The sequence below is a fragment of the Falco biarmicus genome, chromosome 5 (assembly GCF_023638135.1).
Source record: "Falco biarmicus isolate bFalBia1 chromosome 5, bFalBia1.pri, whole genome shotgun sequence".
NCBI classification, from domain to species: Eukaryota; Metazoa; Chordata; class Aves; order Falconiformes; family Falconidae; genus Falco; species Falco biarmicus.
In genome coordinates, this window is record NC_079292.1 from 72,077,159 (window position 1) to 72,096,671 (window position 19,513).

The following is a 19,513-nucleotide window of genomic DNA, read 5'->3' on the forward strand; positions in this document are numbered from 1 at the left end:
GTGGCTAAATTTATTTTAAAGGACAATGAAAAAACAATTATAAACAAGGCAAAATTGACTCAGCTAAATATAAATTGTAGCCACTGTAGCCAGAGATTTAAAATATTTCTCTGCTTTATAGGGTAGAGCGTTTGGTTTGTGTACAAAATTTTCTCCATTGTTTACACAGTTTTGTTATGAGAAAAGAGATTTTTTGTTTGTTTGTTTTTAAAAGGTAAAATCAGATTCTAAAATTACAATTGACAAAGTAAACCAGGATTAAGTGTCTTTTGATTTAACTCATGACATAATTTACTATGTTTCAAGTTCACAGTGTCCTTAAAATTTGGTCAGAATTCATTGCCTTCACATGAACAAGCTATGCATATTTTTTTATAATATCAAAACCTTTTCTGAGGACTCTTTACACCTCACTTATCACAGTACTCAAGCCAGACAGGTGAAACATAGGAAATCAAGTAAAAATTAGTGAATAGCTCAAATGAGACATGCCCATTTAGACTGTACAAATAAATCTCAGAAGCTGCCAGTAATAGTGGTGGCTAATAAAACAAATACTCTGAATAAAATATTTACTTGGGCAGGACCTAAACTGTCAATTTCTAAGGGAAGTATAATTTTATGTTTACCTTGTTTTTACACATTTTCCCTGAGCGTTTGCTATTGACCACCAGTAGAAGCACACCTTAACCTGGATAGACAGCTGGTACAAACCATTACCTATTGTGATTTTATCATCTTATTGTAACTTGAGCCTGTTAAATTACATTTGTGTTATAGTTATATACAATGTGCTGTATATTAGCAAAACCAGGAGAGTTGTATCTAACAGGTTGTGAAGAACAGTGATATAAAACCATATTGTTGTTTTCACTGTCTTTTCAAATCAGCGGCTAATTAATTTTATATAGAAATCAGGACAGAAAAAATAGAGCTCTGCTTAAGCCTGAGCATGCTATAAATATATATGTACAAAAATCCATATAAATGTATGATCACAGGTGTATATATTCACACACATAATGCTGGCCTGAATACAACAGTTATGTTAATAGTTCAGGACTTCATTTGAGCAGAAGTTTTGCCAGAAACCTACACAAAAGACTGAGACAGTGCCACAAGCTCTCCAGCTTTTGCTGCTTTACCAGACATAGGCAGGAGGGACATTGCCCTAATGAGTCGTTCAACAAAAAGACAGCGGTAGATGGTAACCTTTACCAGGCCTTGAATTCAAAACGAGAGGAAATGGAAAACAGACTGAGTCTCAAACTCAGCTATTATCTAACATTTTTCTCTGTTTTATAAATTCAGCCATAGGATATAAGACAGACTGATAGCAACAAAAGAATAAGTGAAGTAAAAAAATACAAAAGATGTGAAGTGGTGAAACGTTGGACTAATTCTGAAGTAGCTGATCACTTTATATTCAGTCCTTGCTTAAATGACCTCAGGTGCAAATTCCACCTAACAAGCTGTGTAAGGTCTTCTGAATTCCTTGCACCAAGTTTGGTTTATAATCATTATCAGTAAAATATGTTTACCGTTTCTTAAATAAAATTTTAAAAGATATTAAGAACAGATAACACTATTTCCCATAATTTATTTCAACAATGCCCACTGCCACAAGCACTGTCTCTGTTCAGATTTTTTTTTACCCTGGTGAATCTCTGACAACAACCAAGTCCATGGGCTTTGTTAAAGCCATCACCACATTTTAACCAACATATAGATACGTACCACAAATGCATACTTGTCTATCACATGAATTACAGAACGAAATGGAATTTTGCTTGTTAAAGTGTAACCATGATACACAACAGGTTCATTGTTTGAGCCATCCCAGCAGTCAATTTCCAGGCAACGACATCCCTTTAAGAGAGCGCTTCAAAAGAACAAAAAGAGGAGAAACAATTTTATACTCAAAAGAAAGATAACACACTTTCTTACACAAGTCACTGTATTTCTGATTACAAGCACTTTGAATAATTACAACACCCCCTACTTTTTCATTGCAAAGAAAAGAAATTCTATAGAATGATACAGATATGAGACAGAGCTATATTTTCTATTGTTTATCTTAAACATTTTAGGTAATAAACTTCATTAGGGAATTAAGGACTAATAACTGAATAACTTTCAGTATTCAGTAGAGTCAAAGATTTAAACAAAAGAATATTGGAATGATGGAAAACAGTTGCTTAAAAGACAAAACGTTTGAAAGAGCCTTTTATATTATCATTGTTATTATTATTATTCCAAGATTTGTCTGCAAGTTTGAGAATCATTACACTTAAAAATAACAGCATCACACTTACATCAGATTGTACTTGTCTTTACATAATCTCCTTCTACCTTATTTCTAAAAGGAAGTGATAAAGCTTCTCAGATACCTTAAATTTACTTTGGTTTAATTTTTAATATGGTAATGGCACCCTTAAAGGTCTTAGGTTTCTAATATTTGGCTTGTTATTAATTTAAACATTTCTTACAGACTAATTACCAATCTGCCTTTTACATGGTGCCCTTTACATACTAACAATCTCACAGAGATGCTTCTAGCTTATTTTAGTATTTTACATTTTCCCTACACAAATAGCAGTTTAAGAGGAAGAGAGGGGGTTTTATACTCACTTTGCAATTACTTAAAGCAATATAGTATTAATGTCATATAATTTAAAATACTGTTAGAAAGAAATTAATTAGTGTTTCTTTCACTTCACTAAAGTAGTACAAAGGAATAAGAATGCTGGACACCTGTCTTCCAAATTTTTCATACTTTCTGTTCCTCTCTGTATTGCCTTTAATACATAAACTATTTTCTCCTTCCCTCATCATTTCTTCTAAATGTGTCTTGGCAAAAAAGCATCCTGGTTTCCTTATCCTCTTTGAGTCATACATTGCACACTCAACGTTTGTTCTCCTTCCTAGCTCCTACAGTGCCCATGTTGTTGTTGTTTCTAAACTAACCACATTGCAACATACATTGGTCACAGATATCCTGGACATACTCCACTGTACTGTGCCCTTAAGTCCTGTATATTAGCATTTGCCCAGGAATTCTACATTTATTTCAGGGAGTTATTTATTCTTGCGTGGCATGTTGAAATTAAAAACTGATTTAATCATATACTGTGCAGCATACTATAGTTTTCATTTGCTGTGAGGCTGATTTTTTGAGATGTAAGTGAAAAAATGGATGGTTTCCAGACTATGAACAGATGGTTTGGGTAATATATTGAAAAGTATACACACAAATTAAAAGACCACTCTCACATTTTCTACTTGTATCTATGATGGTTTTGTTCCTTATTACCAAGTAGGATTATATGTGACAGTATTCATTTAAAACAACAACAACCAAAAGCCAAAGAATGTTTTAAAAACAGTATCTAAATACCTGATATATCCCCATAGATCACTGGACCCTATTAGCTGGTCAGATGTCAAATAGGTGTTGTGAGAAGATGAAATAAAATAGTCACATAATGCGTGGTTCATATCTTGGTAGACAGTTCTGTGTTCATTTTTGAATATTGAAGAGTCTTCTGAGCTCATGTACCTTATAAAACCTTCAATTGACATCTGTCTTCTTTTCCTCACTGAACAAAAAAGAAAGCAAAGAATTTCTGGTGTGAAGATAAACCGATGGTTATATCTGTGTACTTTCCATAATTTTTAATAGCCAATTCTAAACATTGCTGAAGGTTATAAAGCGTAACACTTTCCTGCAATTTTAAAATTCATAACAAACAACATAAACACAAATATCAGATGTGTGTAAGTCTGGAACTGAATTGCTGTAGTTCAAAATTATGAGAGGAAATAAATATGTTCTGACATTTTTATATTTCTATGGACACCAATAAGAAGTGTTTTCAGAAGTCCTAATTAAATACAAAGGAAAATATTCATTGCTTAGTTTTGGAAAGTAACATGTCAGTCAATGCACAAAGAATCTTCTTTTCTCTGCAGAAAGAACAGGAATTGTTCTCCAAAATGTCAGTTGAAGACTGTCAAAATAATCTTGAAAAAACTATGATTCCTAGCACAAAATATCTTCCTCAGTGGTAGAAAATTTCAATTAAATACTGGTAAAATAATGTTTAAATTAGAAGCATTTGAAAAAAAATAGCTTTTTAACAAAATAAATGCCCACAAAGATGAATTGCAAATCAAGCTTATTATATTACTGTGTCTATAAGAAAAACTGCTAATTGCCTCCATACCAGTGACAGTCATCCCATTTGTTTTGTTTTTAACGGATTTGATGACAAACAGGTCCATTATAATGCCAACTACTGCTCCAATGTCAAGCTTCAAGTGTAATTTTGCAAATGATGTAATCTCAGAAGCCAGCTTTGCTTCAAAACATAACCTAGTTTCAATTAGTCAGGGATTTTTCCCAGTTCTGGCTCTAAAATAACCTTATTATTGTCAGTATAGCAGGCTAGTGATAATTAAGCAGTAGGTAATTCAAGATTACTTTGTCTTAATGATAACTTAGAGGGGTCAATGTATACAAACTTTTGACAAAAAAAACAACAAAATTAAAAAAAACACCACCACACACACACACAAAAAAAAAAAAAAAAAGACACCCAAAACACCAAACACTTATCTGACCTGTCAATTCTCAATAGAGCTATAAGAATCACAATTTACAGGTTAGCATTGCAGTTATCAATCTTCAGTATGTATACAGACTGAAAATTTTCTATCTGAATGAGACTTTATGAAAATCATTCTGATGATGGTAACACAAAGAGAATAATTATTTCTAAATTACACAGCTTTTTGAACTAGAAAAAAATTGCAATGTTTTAAAATACTAAACAGAAATAGAATATAAGGATGAAGGCCCTCCAGACATCATACATACTTGCACTGTTGTTCTTAACAATAGAAATGTTATTCCTACAAGAACTCTGTCAAAGTTATTCTTAAAGACTTCCATTGATGAAGAATCCACACACATCCTGGTAATCCCTTTTCAGCACCTAAGAACCTTTTTGTTAGAAATTTTTCCATAATGTTTACCCTGAAACTTCCTTGCTGTACATTTTTTTTTTCTGTTTTGTATTATTCCTCTCCTTTTTTGTCATAGTCTTATCCATATAAGAAGACTACTACATTTCCCCTCATTCCACTGCTTTCCAGCAGAAACAAATCCAGTTCAGTTCATCTTTCTATTTAGGTTAGGTTTTCTTTGACTTCTGATATTTTTCAATGGGCTTCTACAATTCTTTCCATTTGATGAACTTCCTTCTTGATGTTTGATGCCCTGATTGGAATGTAGTGCTTCTCCATATTGAACTCCATCCTTCTTTCCTGTATCATCAATTTGCCAAGATCGCTTTGGCTTTTAATCTTTTTCCCTATTACACTTGAGTTCTGATGACAAATGTAAAATTAATAAATTTAATTTCTATTTCATCATTCAGCTTATCAATGACATAATTGAAGTCTGGATCCCAACACCATGCTCAGTGAAACTGTAGACAGATGTAGCCTTTCATTTTGACTCTAAGTCATTCCTGGCTAACTTCTCAGAGTAATTTTCTAATGAGTTGCTTATCTGCCATATAGTTATTTTGCCTGCTTCCTCAACTTGCTTTTTAGAATGCAGGACACTGTTAAAAAGTATGATTCTTCTATTCACCAGCACTGTTACTGTCTCATAGAAGAAAACAATATGATTTCTTCATGGAATGTCTTGACAAACTGTTACTCACCCTTACCATCTTAGAGGTGATTACATATTCATTATTTGTTCTAGTTTTTCTAGTAACTGACTGGTGTATAGTTCCTTGGATATTCCTTTTCTAAAACAGGTATTAGATTTGATCTTTCATCATCTGTTCTCCATGTCTTTTCAAAGTTAACCTGTAATAACCAAGCTTGTTACAGTCAATTTTCTAAAAACTCTGATTTGTCAACCTGTCTTCACTGATCTGATGAAGTCATTTAAGCATGTCCTACCCTGTTTTTTCCATATATTTGACTGAGATCTTACTCTGGTCTCATTAATATTAGCCACCTGATCGTACTTAGGTAATGCATCAAGAATTTCCTTGGTCTTTCTTTCATTAACATATTTGCAGAATGACTTATTGCTACCCCATGACTCTTGATCAGGGTTCCTCAAACTACGGCCTGTGGGCCAGATATGGCCCCCCAGGGTCCTCAATCCGGGCCCCGGTATTTAGAGACACACACACCCCGCCCCCCGCCAGGGGCTGGGGGGGAAACCAAGCAGCCGCAGATGACTGCCTCTTGATAGTTGTATCTTATTTAGTATCTTAAGTTCTTTGATTTATCCACACGCACATGTTGTATTGTTCTATACTGTAACAATAGGATTAAGTTTCTATTTTCTGTACATATGAAAGATAAGTTTAAAAGAATATATATCCTAGGAATAAATTGAAGATGTTTTTCTGATTCACAAATGCATTCTGGGTTACGCACATTCTTTATATGACAGATACACCAAGTTTATCTTTTTTGTAAGAAAATAAGCAACATTTTCAAGACAGGATTGTACTTTTAACCTCTTTTGGTACTGCCTATCAGGAAAATACAGAGATAGGAGCAGTGGTTTTGAATAGCACTATGCTGCAAATAACAGTGGGATGCACCTTCTCATCTCATTGTGCCTCTAATTCTATTCAAACAAATACAGAATAATGAGCTACAAAAAATTTATCAGAGATATAAATGAAGTTTTTAAAAAATAAAGTGCATTTGGTTGGCATGTTTTATTTAATCCTATTTCATGACTCAACACTTCTATTCAAACTTAATAATAAGATGGAGATAATCAAATGTTTACGTAGAACACAAATGACATTCAGATATTAGTAAGACACAACTGTCAGGCGTGAATCACATATTCACTACTTTTATAATCAATTGCATAAAATGGTTCTCAGCCAAAAATGCAAGCTTTAGCACACACACAAACAAAATCTGTTAATGCAGCATTTTACTGTTAGACATGAAAATTGTACAATAAAAAATAAGAATAATGTATTCCATACTTTTCCTGAACTTGCTAAAGTACTCTCAGAGACTTAATTTAGAGTTATCTGGCTTAATAGCATTGAAAAGTCTTCTCTGTCTGCACACAAATGTTAGGGATGTGCTGAATTTTAAAGATGAATTTGTCAGTGTTGTATGTAAAATCTAGTACCTGTTTCATCTTAATCATGACATACTAGTGATATCAAGTTTATCAGATAATGGTTGCTACTGTTAGCAAACCAGTCAATTAAGTGTCAAAATCTGTCCTTTTCCTTTTCTGCAATACACAGGACAAGGATGGCAGATGAGTTAGACAGATCATCCTGATAAAGAATATCCTATACCAAATTCAGAATGACAGTTACACAAAATGGTCTATCACACCACCATATGAATCAACTAACATGCAAGCATAACTGGAACTTTCCAACAAATATGTTTGAGTGAGAATATTAGTTCACTCAAAGGAGCATGAACAATACAGCTATTATTTCATTCAGTAAGACAAACACTCTTATCACAGACAGAGAAACAAACAAGAATTTAGCTCAGCGTCTGAAATTTAAACCAGACATTAAAACTATAGAAACTTTAGTTGATATTTAAAATGTGTTTTCAAACTGACTCAAGATTGTTTTACTGCTTTGTATTTATTAACTTTCCCATCAAAATAAATAACCCAAAACCTTTTTAACCGGGAACATAAAAATATTAACTAGTAAACAGTTCTCAGAAAGAGTAGAATATATTCACTAAACTATCTTCTAATTTGAAAGACAACCTCAGAGAGTAATGGCATAAGGAATCAAAGGTTTTGTAGCTATAACTAGACAGTGAGTGATTCTTAATGTAACACCAAATGTCTTCTGTTTCTTCTTGAAAGATTGATCCAGTTTCTTCTTTCCACGACAGTGGCAATATCAACATAGATATGCCAGGGTTTCTATTCCAAAAGGAAGATTTTCTCCTTCTTTGGTTTATGTTTCTTAACTAGTTATCAATTCCACCCATTGTTAAAGACTGGAAACCAAAGCACACTAACAAAGTTAAACATTTGAGATTCAAGTTTCTCTGAAAAAAGTAACAGATTGCAATAAAATGCAGTTAAGTCTGATTTCCTTTTCTTAGCTTACTTGAAAATTTTGCGTCAAGTTATTTTCAGTAAAACTTGGGAGAAATGTTACACCACAACTTGAAGCAGCCTTCAATAGCTGAAGAATACACATATTACAAATTTAACAAACCTCCACCGATCTGGTAAGTAGAGTAAGATGCTATCGCTAAGCAATATGCTGTGTAAATTTATTGTGCTCTATTAATGGTTTCATGTATCATTCATGTTTCATTCATTCTTAGTGTTCAAAGATCTGAATTTCAAAAAGATCAACATTTTGTAGAAGTGGTTACAAAAGTTATTATACAACATGCAGAATATAATTTAATTCCTTACCTTAGTTAACTTTAAAATGTTCAATTTGCATAGTCAGATGGGTATTCAAAAACATAAACACAGTCCTTGGCAGAAGTATAATAACTGAGAGCTAGAAATCAAATAGTTAAACTATGCATACCTTCTTCAATGGGTTCATACTTCAGAATAATTTCTAAGGCAGTTATTTCACAAGCTTCAGTTTCAAATTGTTCTTTTCTGAGAAATTCTATGAGCTGGGTATCAGGTAGAATTTTGCAGTCCGGAGAGTAAGCATGAAAAAGTTCTTGAAATTCAGGTCTGTGTACAATAGTTCGATAAATTGCCCTGAAGTCTTCTATGTTAATGGTACGTTCCTTCCGTTTGTCAATTAATTTCTGAAAAAAAATGAAAGGAAATAAAAACAACCCAGTCAATACAAAGAGATACAATGATACAAAAATACACACAAAATATTCTATTATATCTGATCACAAGAACGAGAATAATTGAGAAAACCTCAGATAATAGTGACCTTAATGCTTTATCAAATTATGTTCTTCTACTTTTAAATGCAACTTTTAGGTTTGACTTTGTGTGTTAAAAAGATTTTATACAAAATAAAATGTACAATATGACACAATTAAAATCTAAGTAATTACAGACATTTCTATATAATGCATATATAATATTAAAATACACTATATAAAACCTCCAAAATGCTATACAATAAAATAAATCTGCAGCATAAAAATTATCAAGTGGAAAATACATTTAATATAATACCTCTCCAACTTATAAATACAGCAATTTAAATTTACATACAACATACAGCAAACAGTAATCTAAAAAACAAAATAAGGATAACCAAATTATCTTGAGATCCATGTCTTTCACTACATCAAATAAGAAACATTGTTAAAGTTTGGAGACAAGATACTTTAGAATAACCTACGACACCATGTTCTATTCTTATCAAGCCAGAATGTTTAACTCAGATTAATTATTCACACTTTCAGAATACTTAAACTGTAAGCTTGTTTTCATAGAGCTTACAAAATGTTAGCACATTAATTAATTTCAGTGTTTCAGTATAGAAGCCACTAGAAAAACTAAAAGGGTAAAAGATTTTGAGTAGAATAGTACATTTTTACCATTTCTGCCATTTTTATTTTTCTCAGGCTTAACAGTTTTATTTATCCTTTAAAATTTTCTACATGAAATATATAACTGTGCATATGACATATAGATGTTTCTAACATTTTAGCTTGTATTATTCTTAAAAGTTGCCAAATTAAGAGAAACTTTGGAAATTTACTAACAAAATTACTCACAAAATCATAAATGAGAGTTCATTGCCTCATTGATTATCACTGTAACCTGATCAAAATTCGTAACTGTTGGCTCCTTAAACTGAGACTACCAAAAAAGCTAAATTTCAACATCTAATAACATGGCACTTACTGTGGTTACGATAGCTTCCCCAAAAATGTCCATAAACATAAAGTGGCTTACTTGAGCTCTGGCAGCTCTTTGATGAAGACTTTCAATTACTACTAAATTAGATTAGTTTTGAAGCAATATCATAAAAGATAAAAGCTTATTGATACATTACCAGCTTCTTCCTATGCAATACAGTTCCTACTAAGAGTTGTCCGAATAAGTACAATAAAAGTAAGAATGCATTAGATAACCAGAAAAAATACAAAAGTAAATTTCATGAGGAGTTCTAGCTAAAAAAAATTATAAATCAGTAAAATATTTGTTTTGACTTTGTGAAAGACAATTGTAATGATCATTTTTACCAGGAATCACTAACAAGAAAATAATTAAGTACAAATGCTAATAATATGCATTTCATTACTGCTTGAGAAATCCCACATCTAAGGTTGACATCCTCAGTCTAATTTTTAACATCTTGAAGAAAACTGTAAATTTACTTATAAGCATTAAATAGAAAAAGAAAACCAACTTATTTTGGAATTAAGTAATCTACCAGGACTCAGGAGGTGTTCACTTAGGTATTGGTACAAAGTGCAGCTGGGCAAAAAATTAAATTTTCTATCTCAGTTGCCTCTTGATGAAAGACAGACAATAATACTACATAGAACTTTTCAAATTATAGTTATAAAAATCATGTTAATCTTAAAATAAAAAGATTGTTATAAAAGATTTGTTGGTAAGTTTTTATTCCTTTTTTTAACAATGCATTCAAATTCTTGCTATTATGAAAAAGAGCTATCTCAACAAAGACTTAGTCTTGAGAATAATTATATGAGCATTTATTATTCCTCAAAAATATTAATGTTCATAATTCTGGTATTGCTTAAAGGAGCATTATAGTAAAATAAATTCAAATAAATTCAAAGATAATAGACAAGAAAACCCCAGATTATTCTTTAAAAACTAAATTTTCTATAAAATTGACATTCAATTAACTGTTGATGTATAGTTACTGACAATGCTGCTACTAAGATTTCCTTTCAGAATGCTTTGCATTTTTAAATATTATTATACTGATGAAAAATTTGAGCCCCCAAACTACTGAATATACTCAGTAAAGGGTACCTCACAGTACTGTTACAAATAACTAGATCATATGGTTGAGTGTATTACATTGTTAAATGTAAATAGATCAGACTTGGTCTATGCAGGCCACTTGCTTAAATAGTTATTCCATTCTCTACCCACAATTGATCATCTCTCTCAAATTTCTGTCAAAAAATAAAATACATGGAAAATACAGGAAACAATGAGAACCAGTTTCAAGCTTTCATGAGATTCTCAAGGTTGGAAACTCAGTGCAGTGCAAATCCAAAAACCACAGACAGCCTCTTCAGCAAGGGTTGGGTTCACACTGCCAGTTTTACCTTGTCTTAAAAAGGCAGAGAGCAATGAGAGAGGAACAGGACAGAATGAGGAAATCTTAATGCCTTCCCTCTGCTTGCCTGCCTGCCTGTCAGCATGATGTGATCTGAAAGTTTCTGACTTGCCATAGTTAATTCTCTTCTGTGAAATCTGGACCAAATCAGCCAGCTGGTTCTCAAAGAAATCACATATATATCTAGCCACTTGGCTTCATTCCCTTAGGAAAACAGTTTTACCAAACAGCTATTTCTGGTAAAAAAAAAAAAAAAAAAAAAAGAAAAAAAAAAAAAAAGCTAAAAAGAAAAATCCTACATCTTTTGAGTAAATACTAGAGGGGACCTGAAGAATGTTAAAACCCAATATGTCCAAAGATACTCAGTTACTCAGTTTGCAGTATTTTGTCAGTGGGACTGCCTGCACTATAGTTTGCACACCTGCTGCTAAATTAACTTATGTGTAAGTCCAGTTTCTAGCTGTATCATGGAACCTTCATAGGAATCTTTTAAACATTGACATATCTCAAGGCCACATCTTTTCCCAGGGGTTAGAGCACAATTCCCATCCATTCTGGCAGACATCTTAAATTCTTCAGAAGAGAGGTATAATGGATAATTGAATGAACAGGTGTGCTGGGTCTATGTTGACTTGAAACCTGAATAGATTGGACAACTCTATATTGTCATCTTGGAAGAAGGATTTCTATGTAGTCATACTAATAGTTCTGCCCAGCGTCAGACAGGCATGTCTGATCCTGTTAGCTTGATCACAGAAGCAGCTGGAAGGGATGAAATCAAAATGTTCTAATCTTTCTCAAGTGAGGCAATGTTACAAAAAAGTTGGGAATCAAGAGCTACATATTTTTCATCACCTTGTACTATTTTGATGTGTTGAAGAGATGGTGTTACTTAGGTGTTGGTCTCTTCTCCCAAGTAATAAGTAACAGGACAAGAGGAAATGTCCTCAAGTTGTGCCAGGAGAGGTTTAGTTTGGATATTTGGAAAAATTTCTTCATGGAAAGGGATATTAGGCATTAGAACAAGTTGTCCAGAGAAGTGGTTGAGTCATCATCCCTGGAGGTATTTAAAAGATATGTGTAGAATGTGGCACTAAGGGACATGGTTTAGTGGTGGTCTTGGCAGTGCTAGGTTACCAGTTGGACTCAATGATCTTAAAGGTCTTTTCCAACCTAAACATTTCTATGATTCTATTCTATGATTTTAATACAACCACTTGGTTAGGTATTTTCATAGAAACAATAGACCTGGATGAGGCAAATTATTTGCTGATTTTGCACACCCTACTAGCATGAAACTCACTTCTCAAAACATTAATTTAAAAAAATCAACAAATACGACACTTATGTAACTGGTTTTCTAAACGTATTTAACTGCTTAATCTACATATTCCTCACCTTGAAAACATGTTTTACATGTGTGACATCAAAAGGCACTTGCAGTTTTTCAAGTAGCTTCACTGTGCTGTTTAAATCAATCTTCCCAGTCATGAACTCATCTTGAATGATGGACAAAAACCACGTATGAGAGATCAAGTTAAGGAAACTTCCGGCCCATGTCATCACCTTTTAATAGGTGGAGGAGTGGGAGAAGTTCAACTTTTTTTAAATCTAGAAAGCTTGCATTGCTTTCCTCATACACTAGAACATCATTGTCTTCTGATTTCTGAGAATGCAGCAGGCTCTGAGGCATGCAGGAAGGCATTTTTGCTCTGTGTTCAGAGAGTCTGAGGACAAAGGTAGCAAAAAGGGGAGAGAAAAAGAAGGGAGGTGTGAAGGAAAACAAGGGGTGGTCAGTGTGGAGAAAGGGGCACAATGAAAGGAGAAAAATGAGGGGAGGCTGCAGGGAATGGCAGGAACAACAAACATTAATGAGTGCACCCAGCATTGTGCCCACCCAACCAGCCCCAATCAGCCCTGGCTGGACCAGGCTGGTCCAGACTGGACTGGCCACCCCTGGCCCTCCTCTGCCAGCCAGCTGGGGGCTCCCATGTGTGCACAGGCCAGGCCCAAGCCTGGGTGAAGAGGCATGCATGGGGGAGGTCACACAGCAGGGAGAGGAGAGGAGGAGGAAGAGGTAGAACAGCAAAAGGTGGCAGGGGTAGAGCAGGAGGAGGATATCTATTCTCTTCCATGGCGGCTCTGCATTGCCTGCTCTAGTCTCTTCACTGAGGTGAAGCTGGCAGCCTTTGGCAGGTGCTCGCTCTGGCTCCTCGTGGAACAATGTCCCAAACCTTGCACCTCGCTTCCTCTCAGCACAGCACCCAGCCAGCGTTGCCCCAGCGCCATTGTGAGGTCACAAACTGTGACCACCACCACTCCCCTCCACCCCTGCCACCATCTTGTGCCTTTTCTCTCCAGTGCAAAGCAGCCCACATGCCCTCTCCTTGCCTGAAATCTCCCACCCTGTGGATAGCCCTTACCCCCAGCATGTGCACCAGGCAGGAGCTGTGTGAGCCAGAGAAGGTGTCTTTCATTTGCAGCCTACTGTACCGGTCCCTTCCTGGGGAGTCTGGCCAGGCTGTCCCACATCTCTCTGCTCAAGGCCTAGATGACAAGCTGGTAAGGCAGGAGGCTGCCTGCATGGGGGCACAACAAGAACATCACCCCCCTCCAAATAAACAGGCACTCTGTGCTACTGACCCACTGCAACAGCTTAGGGAGAAACTGTTTCTTTGACCGTCAGGACAAATTCTCTTTTGAGTTTGACCACCTATGTGGGGTAACCAGCAAACCCCAGCTGCTGCCAGTGTGTTGCCAGCTGAGGAGGAAGTGTGGTGAGAGGCCCTCCACAAGTGCTTTAAGGCCTACGTGAGTTGCCACGTTCCTCTAGGGAGCTGCTGTGTGTTCAATAAAATCCTGGAAGAGGCAGCTGTTTGTGGCCTGCTTTGCGGCTCATCAGTACCCACCTTCAAATCAGTGGAACAACCTTTGGAAGTCAGACTGGACTTCTGTCCTGACTCCATTTTCCACTCATGTTACAGGGATCTTTCTCCTCCAGATACACTACCTCAGAGACGCCAGACTCCACGTAGCTGTCAGCAAGGCTGTGAGTGAGACGTTAAATGTGATAGACCAAAGTCTGTTTGCCACAGATTTTGTGAAATTTGTGAAAATAAAGGACACCAAGTTTCATATTGCCATCCTGAAAAACATTCAGGCTTTGTCAGAGGAAATATGGGGGGAAAATCTGCCAAGGAAACTACCTGTTACTTGCACTTTTATGAAGTGGAATAAAATATTGAATGAGCAATACAGAGGTGCCTCCATGGTTAGTGAAACACACTATTTTATATAGTGAACTAAATTAAATATGTATATATATAAAAAAAAGGAAGACAAAGACAAAAAAAGGGGGTTTTAGTTGATTTATTTCTGGATTACTCAGGAGGGTGCACAAACTCATCAGTCAATCATCTCTGAAAATAATTCAGGTCTGTAGTGACTGAAAATAAGTTGCTGTATATTTTTTGTTTTCTATATATACAAGTATTGATCAAAATGTCAGAGGCAGTACAGTGCTACAGTTGAGCCAGCAAGCAAACTCTTACTTTCCTTTTTAATTTTACCCAATGCTATATTTAATTCTGTAACTTCATACTGTATGTAGCATTGGTTATAAGGAAATTGGTAAGGTAGGTTGTCAAAGATATTGAGGCTTTATTTCTAGATTTTCTTCATTGATACTGAAACCAAGGAAATTCAGCCTTCAGGCTTTGCTTGTACCTACCTCTCTGTATGCACAAGAGACATCCCTACACAGTCACATGAACAAGGAGAGATCAGTACACAGGAGGAATAAATTTCATATAGTTGATGGAGAAGGTATTCCAGGACTGACCCGGAATGTATGCTGGGTGTTGCGATATTACAGAATAAAGCAATGCTGCTTCCCTTCTCCCAGTCTTCATCACAAATGCCAAAGGAATGTATGTGATTTTGGTTTACTTTCAAACGATGACAGTGATGTTTTGCTAACATTATTACAATAAATGAAATGCTTATTACACTTGCTGTTTTCTGTAAACATACCTTTTAATTAGAGTTTTATTAGAAACTAAGTTTATTTTCAAGCAGTAATATAAAAACCATCGATCCACATCATTCTATATTGTTGATGACGAAGTCATATGCTCATTTTTAATTAATAAGCATACTAATTTACAGAACCTTATTGCAGAAGACAAGGTTGTAGTGTTGCCAATATTTGAAACTCAAATAAATAAAATAGTTTTTGTGATATATACACTGAATTTCTTCAGATTTGCATTGACTAGAGCACATTTTTCATCTGGTTGTTCATCTTCGTGGTTACACAGCACAAAGATTCTGGGACTGTTGTACTAATCTGTGTGCAGAAAGGTACTTATCATGCAGCATTTCCTTCCTGCAAACAGAAAGCAGACTGCTGCCCTTGTAACAATGTCCCTTGACAATGCCTTTTACAGATGCCCATTTGTCAGAAAATCTGCACCATACACTGAAGAGGAGAAGGATGGAACATGGAGAGCGTTTTCTGTGCCCCTTCAGTTCTTCACAGAGAGCTGCATTACCTATGGGTCATTCTCTTTTCACCCCACAGCTGCTACCAAGATCTGTTCAACACCAATCCAACCCTTTTAGTGTTTATATTGCTGCTGAAGGCCATTCAATGAGCAAGCAGCTGTCTTTACAAGGTATTTATTTCAATATGGGATTATTTCTTTTCTGAAAACAGGAGTAATTTTATTAAAAAGTTATACAGCCCAGGGCTGCTATAATGAAGATGTCCTGTTGTAAGCGTAGTTCCTGTCTGCAATACAGAATAATGGATTAAATTCCGGACATACATTTAAATGTTAACAGCAACTGGGACATAGCATTAGAAATTCGGGATTGTGAAAAAAACACTTTATTCAAACACAAATATTGAGCATGAATCAACAATAAGAAACAGTACAGAGCAATGGAAAAGACTAAGCAGTTAGATGACTTTTGGTTTCAACATTTATTCTATCATACCAATCCCTTATGAGATCCAAATATATGACATTTTGCAATACACTGTTCTGTGCTGTAGAATTAAATTCTCTTTTTAAAATGCAGTTTCTGTACAGCAAAACTGTAGCAAGGAGTGCAACAAAAAAAAAACATTTAATATTGTAGGATAAGGCAGTTTTCCTATCTTCCCTGTCAGTCTACCTTTATGAACTATCCATTTTCCTTCAATTTCTTCATGTATAAAAGAGGAAATTGTGATACCAGAATCTGCAAGAAAAGCCGGTCAGAAGGATGAAGTTTTGACAGAGCAAATGTTCTGACCTGGCTGAAAACAGAATCACAGAATCACAAATCACAGAATCACAGAATCACAGAATCACAGAATGGTTGGGTTTGGAAGGGACCCCTGGAGATCATCTAGTCCAACCCCACTGCTAAAGCAGGTTCACCTAGAGCAGGTTGCACAGGTTGGTGTCCAGTTGGGGTTTTAGTATCTCTAGAGAAGGAGACTCCACAGCCTCTCTCGGCAGCTTGTCCAGTGCTCTGTCACCCTAAAAGAAGTTTTTCCTCATATTCAGATGGACTTTCCTTTGTTTCATTTTGTGCCCACTGTCCCTTATCCTGTTGCTGGGCGCCACCGGAAAGGGTCTGGCTCACTCTCTTACTCTGTCTTTTTTGCAAGACCTATGAAACCAATCTGGAAAAGATAATTACAATACAAGCTTTGTCAATTTTTCCTCTAACTTCTCCATGATGGGCTTGGAATTTTTTTTTTCTTTTGAAAAATTGAAACTTGGGGAGGAACAAACATTATAAGAAGAAAGCAAAGATGTACAACTTCATTGAAAACTTTGCTGAACTTTTACGTATATACTTCCATGATCTGTTTGTTTCTTAGCTGCACCTTCTTACTCTTTTGCCCATACTAGACTTTTTTGTTATATAGGGAATACATGCCAACTCACATTATCTTTATTCCTAAAATCCCCCACCTTTCTGCCTACTGCCGTGAAAACCATTGACATCCTTATAGCTGCCTCTGAATCCATCTCTTTTTATTAGCATCAGTACCCTATATTTTAAGAAAAGAAATAAAGAATAGGCATGTATAATTAAAACAAAAATTAAAGTTGTCAAATTGTATCTTACAATAGGTTTCTACTGCAGCCAGGAGTATAGCATACCTAGAATTGATGCCATAGCTACCTATTCGCAATCACAACTGTCTATTATTAAAGATTAAAAAAAAAATCTGCTTTGTGCCTGCAAAAATACATTATCAGTATCTTTCCGTAATATGCTTCCAATACTGCTTTCTCATTCTTATCTCTGGCTGTTATTGAGTGGCCATGGTTATTTATCTCAAGGAGAAAATCACCCTCTATCATTTCAGAACATTTACACGTTGAGATTTCATTTTCTTTCAAAATATAATATGAATTTTGTGGGAATTCTACTGCTCCATTTACAGGCTTGCAGACTCATTGGAGTCATAAAGTTGGTACAAATGTATCTGAGTCAAATTGACTCAATTTTTTGATGTCTGAAAATAATTTTGTACCTGCCATTAATTGTTGCTGCAAAGAAAATTATCATTTTAATTATGCCAGTAACATTAAAGCTTAGCATTGTCAGCTTCCAGTTGCATTAAAATTGGAAGAAAAACAACACTTTGTATTGGTATTTGCACTGAATATTCAATGTTCACATTATAAAGTTTACTTCATGTTTTGCTAGTACTGCAACAGGTGGAAAACCTATTAAAATGAGGACACCTAGCAAAATAAGTTTCATCATTTTCCAACATATGTGTTGAATTAGAAACAACTTTTTCTGTCATTTCAGAATAGATAGACAAATCTTTAACAGGCACTAAAATTATCTGTTAGTAGGAAGCAAGGTTTATCAATATTCCTAGTCATTGGAAGAAATTAATGTTTTCCCCCTTTCACTCTCCAAAACTGGTTCTAGTTCTTTCTTTGCTTCATTAAGACAATATTGTAAAAAAAAAAAAAAAAAAAAAACCAAAAAAAAACACCAAAAAACACCCCTACTTGTATGTTTTCCAGGCTGTTGTTTGTATTACAGTCTGCACTGTATTCCTTATTCCTTATTCCTTACCAAGTTGTGGAGAAGCTAGGAAAACACGATTTTGAAACAGAGGAAATAAAAGTGAAGGAAATACAATTAATGTTCTGTCAAGTGTATATCTCTCACTGATTTCAAATAATCAGTGCATGATGCTCCTGTTATAGTAAGATCAAATTCAAGGATTATTTTCCCTTCTACAGTAAGAATGGTTTAATATGTTCAACAAATCGCAAAAAGCAAATTTATTACCCGCCATTTGCAAGATATTTTCCAAGTCTGTATGCCATTATGCCATTCTTACACCAACAGTGTATTTTATAATTCTTTTTAATGAAAGCTTTGCAGTTATTAAAAATGTGGAGTGGTTTCAAAAAGTCATTATTTCAAAAATTTACTATTATGAACTATTCAAAGCATAATATCATGGGATGCTCAGAAGTTACAAGAGGTAATTGTTGCAGTAAGGAATTGCTACCATACAAAACTGAGGGAATAAGAGATATTATTATTATTATTATTATTATTATTATTATTATTATTATTATTATTATTATCATCATTATTATCATTATTATCATCATTATCATCATTATCATCATTATCATCATTATTATCATCATTATTATCATCATTATTATTATTATAAATATAATAATAGGTAATAAATGATAATAATAAATAATAATAAAAAACCAAGAGATGGCCCATGTTATATTAAGTCACTTCTGTAGCAGATCATCTTTGAATGGAACAGGAGCTCCTACACACCCTTACATTCATACCCAGAAAACATTCTGAGATTATAAGATCCTAATAATAGGATCTGCTTGGTTTTGGTGGGTTTTTTTTATGTTATTGTTCATATAACACATTTGAAAGAAAAGGTAGTGTGCATCTCAGCTTTTTTCTAGATACAGGTGTAGGCCTTTCAGTCCTGGATCTTTATACATAAAAGGTGGGTGTTTTTTCCTATTTGCTTACTAAGGAACATAACTCTTATATATACTGCTTCTTTAATAGCACCTGTAACTGCTGTGGTTGGTAACAAGAGCAGCTGAGAACCTTTCTAAATATTCTTCCAGAACCAGAAGGCTAAAAATTTTAAGTCTGTATGGCAATAATCATAGCTA

General features: G+C 34.7%; 2 protein-coding genes across 2 annotated transcripts in view; one reads left to right on the forward strand and one right to left on the reverse strand.

Moving 5' to 3' along the window:
* The window catches only part of PLCZ1 (phospholipase C zeta 1), a 48,319-nt gene extending 34,872 nt beyond the window's left edge, over positions 1-13,447 (reverse strand). The window contains exons 1-5 of the mRNA XM_056341496.1: positions 13,434-13,447; positions 12,711-12,834; positions 8,595-8,829; positions 3,398-3,599; positions 1,738-1,882 (exon numbers count right to left, since the gene is read on the reverse strand). Coding sequence (XP_056197471.1) covers positions 1,738-1,882; positions 3,398-3,599; positions 8,595-8,829; positions 12,711-12,834; positions 13,434-13,447 — 720 coding nt within the window. The remainder of the gene's footprint in view (positions 1-1,737; positions 1,883-3,397; positions 3,600-8,594; positions 8,830-12,710; positions 12,835-13,433) is intronic.
* Positions 13,448-13,535: 88 nt separating this feature from the next.
* On the forward strand, positions 13,536-14,610 carry CAPZA3 (capping actin protein of muscle Z-line subunit alpha 3). The gene is given in 4 exon segments (XM_056340806.1): positions 13,536-13,900; positions 13,902-14,055; positions 14,058-14,173; positions 14,175-14,610. Coding segments are annotated over 4 exon segments (1,071 nt in total).
* Positions 14,611-19,513: the final 4,903 nt, after the last annotated feature.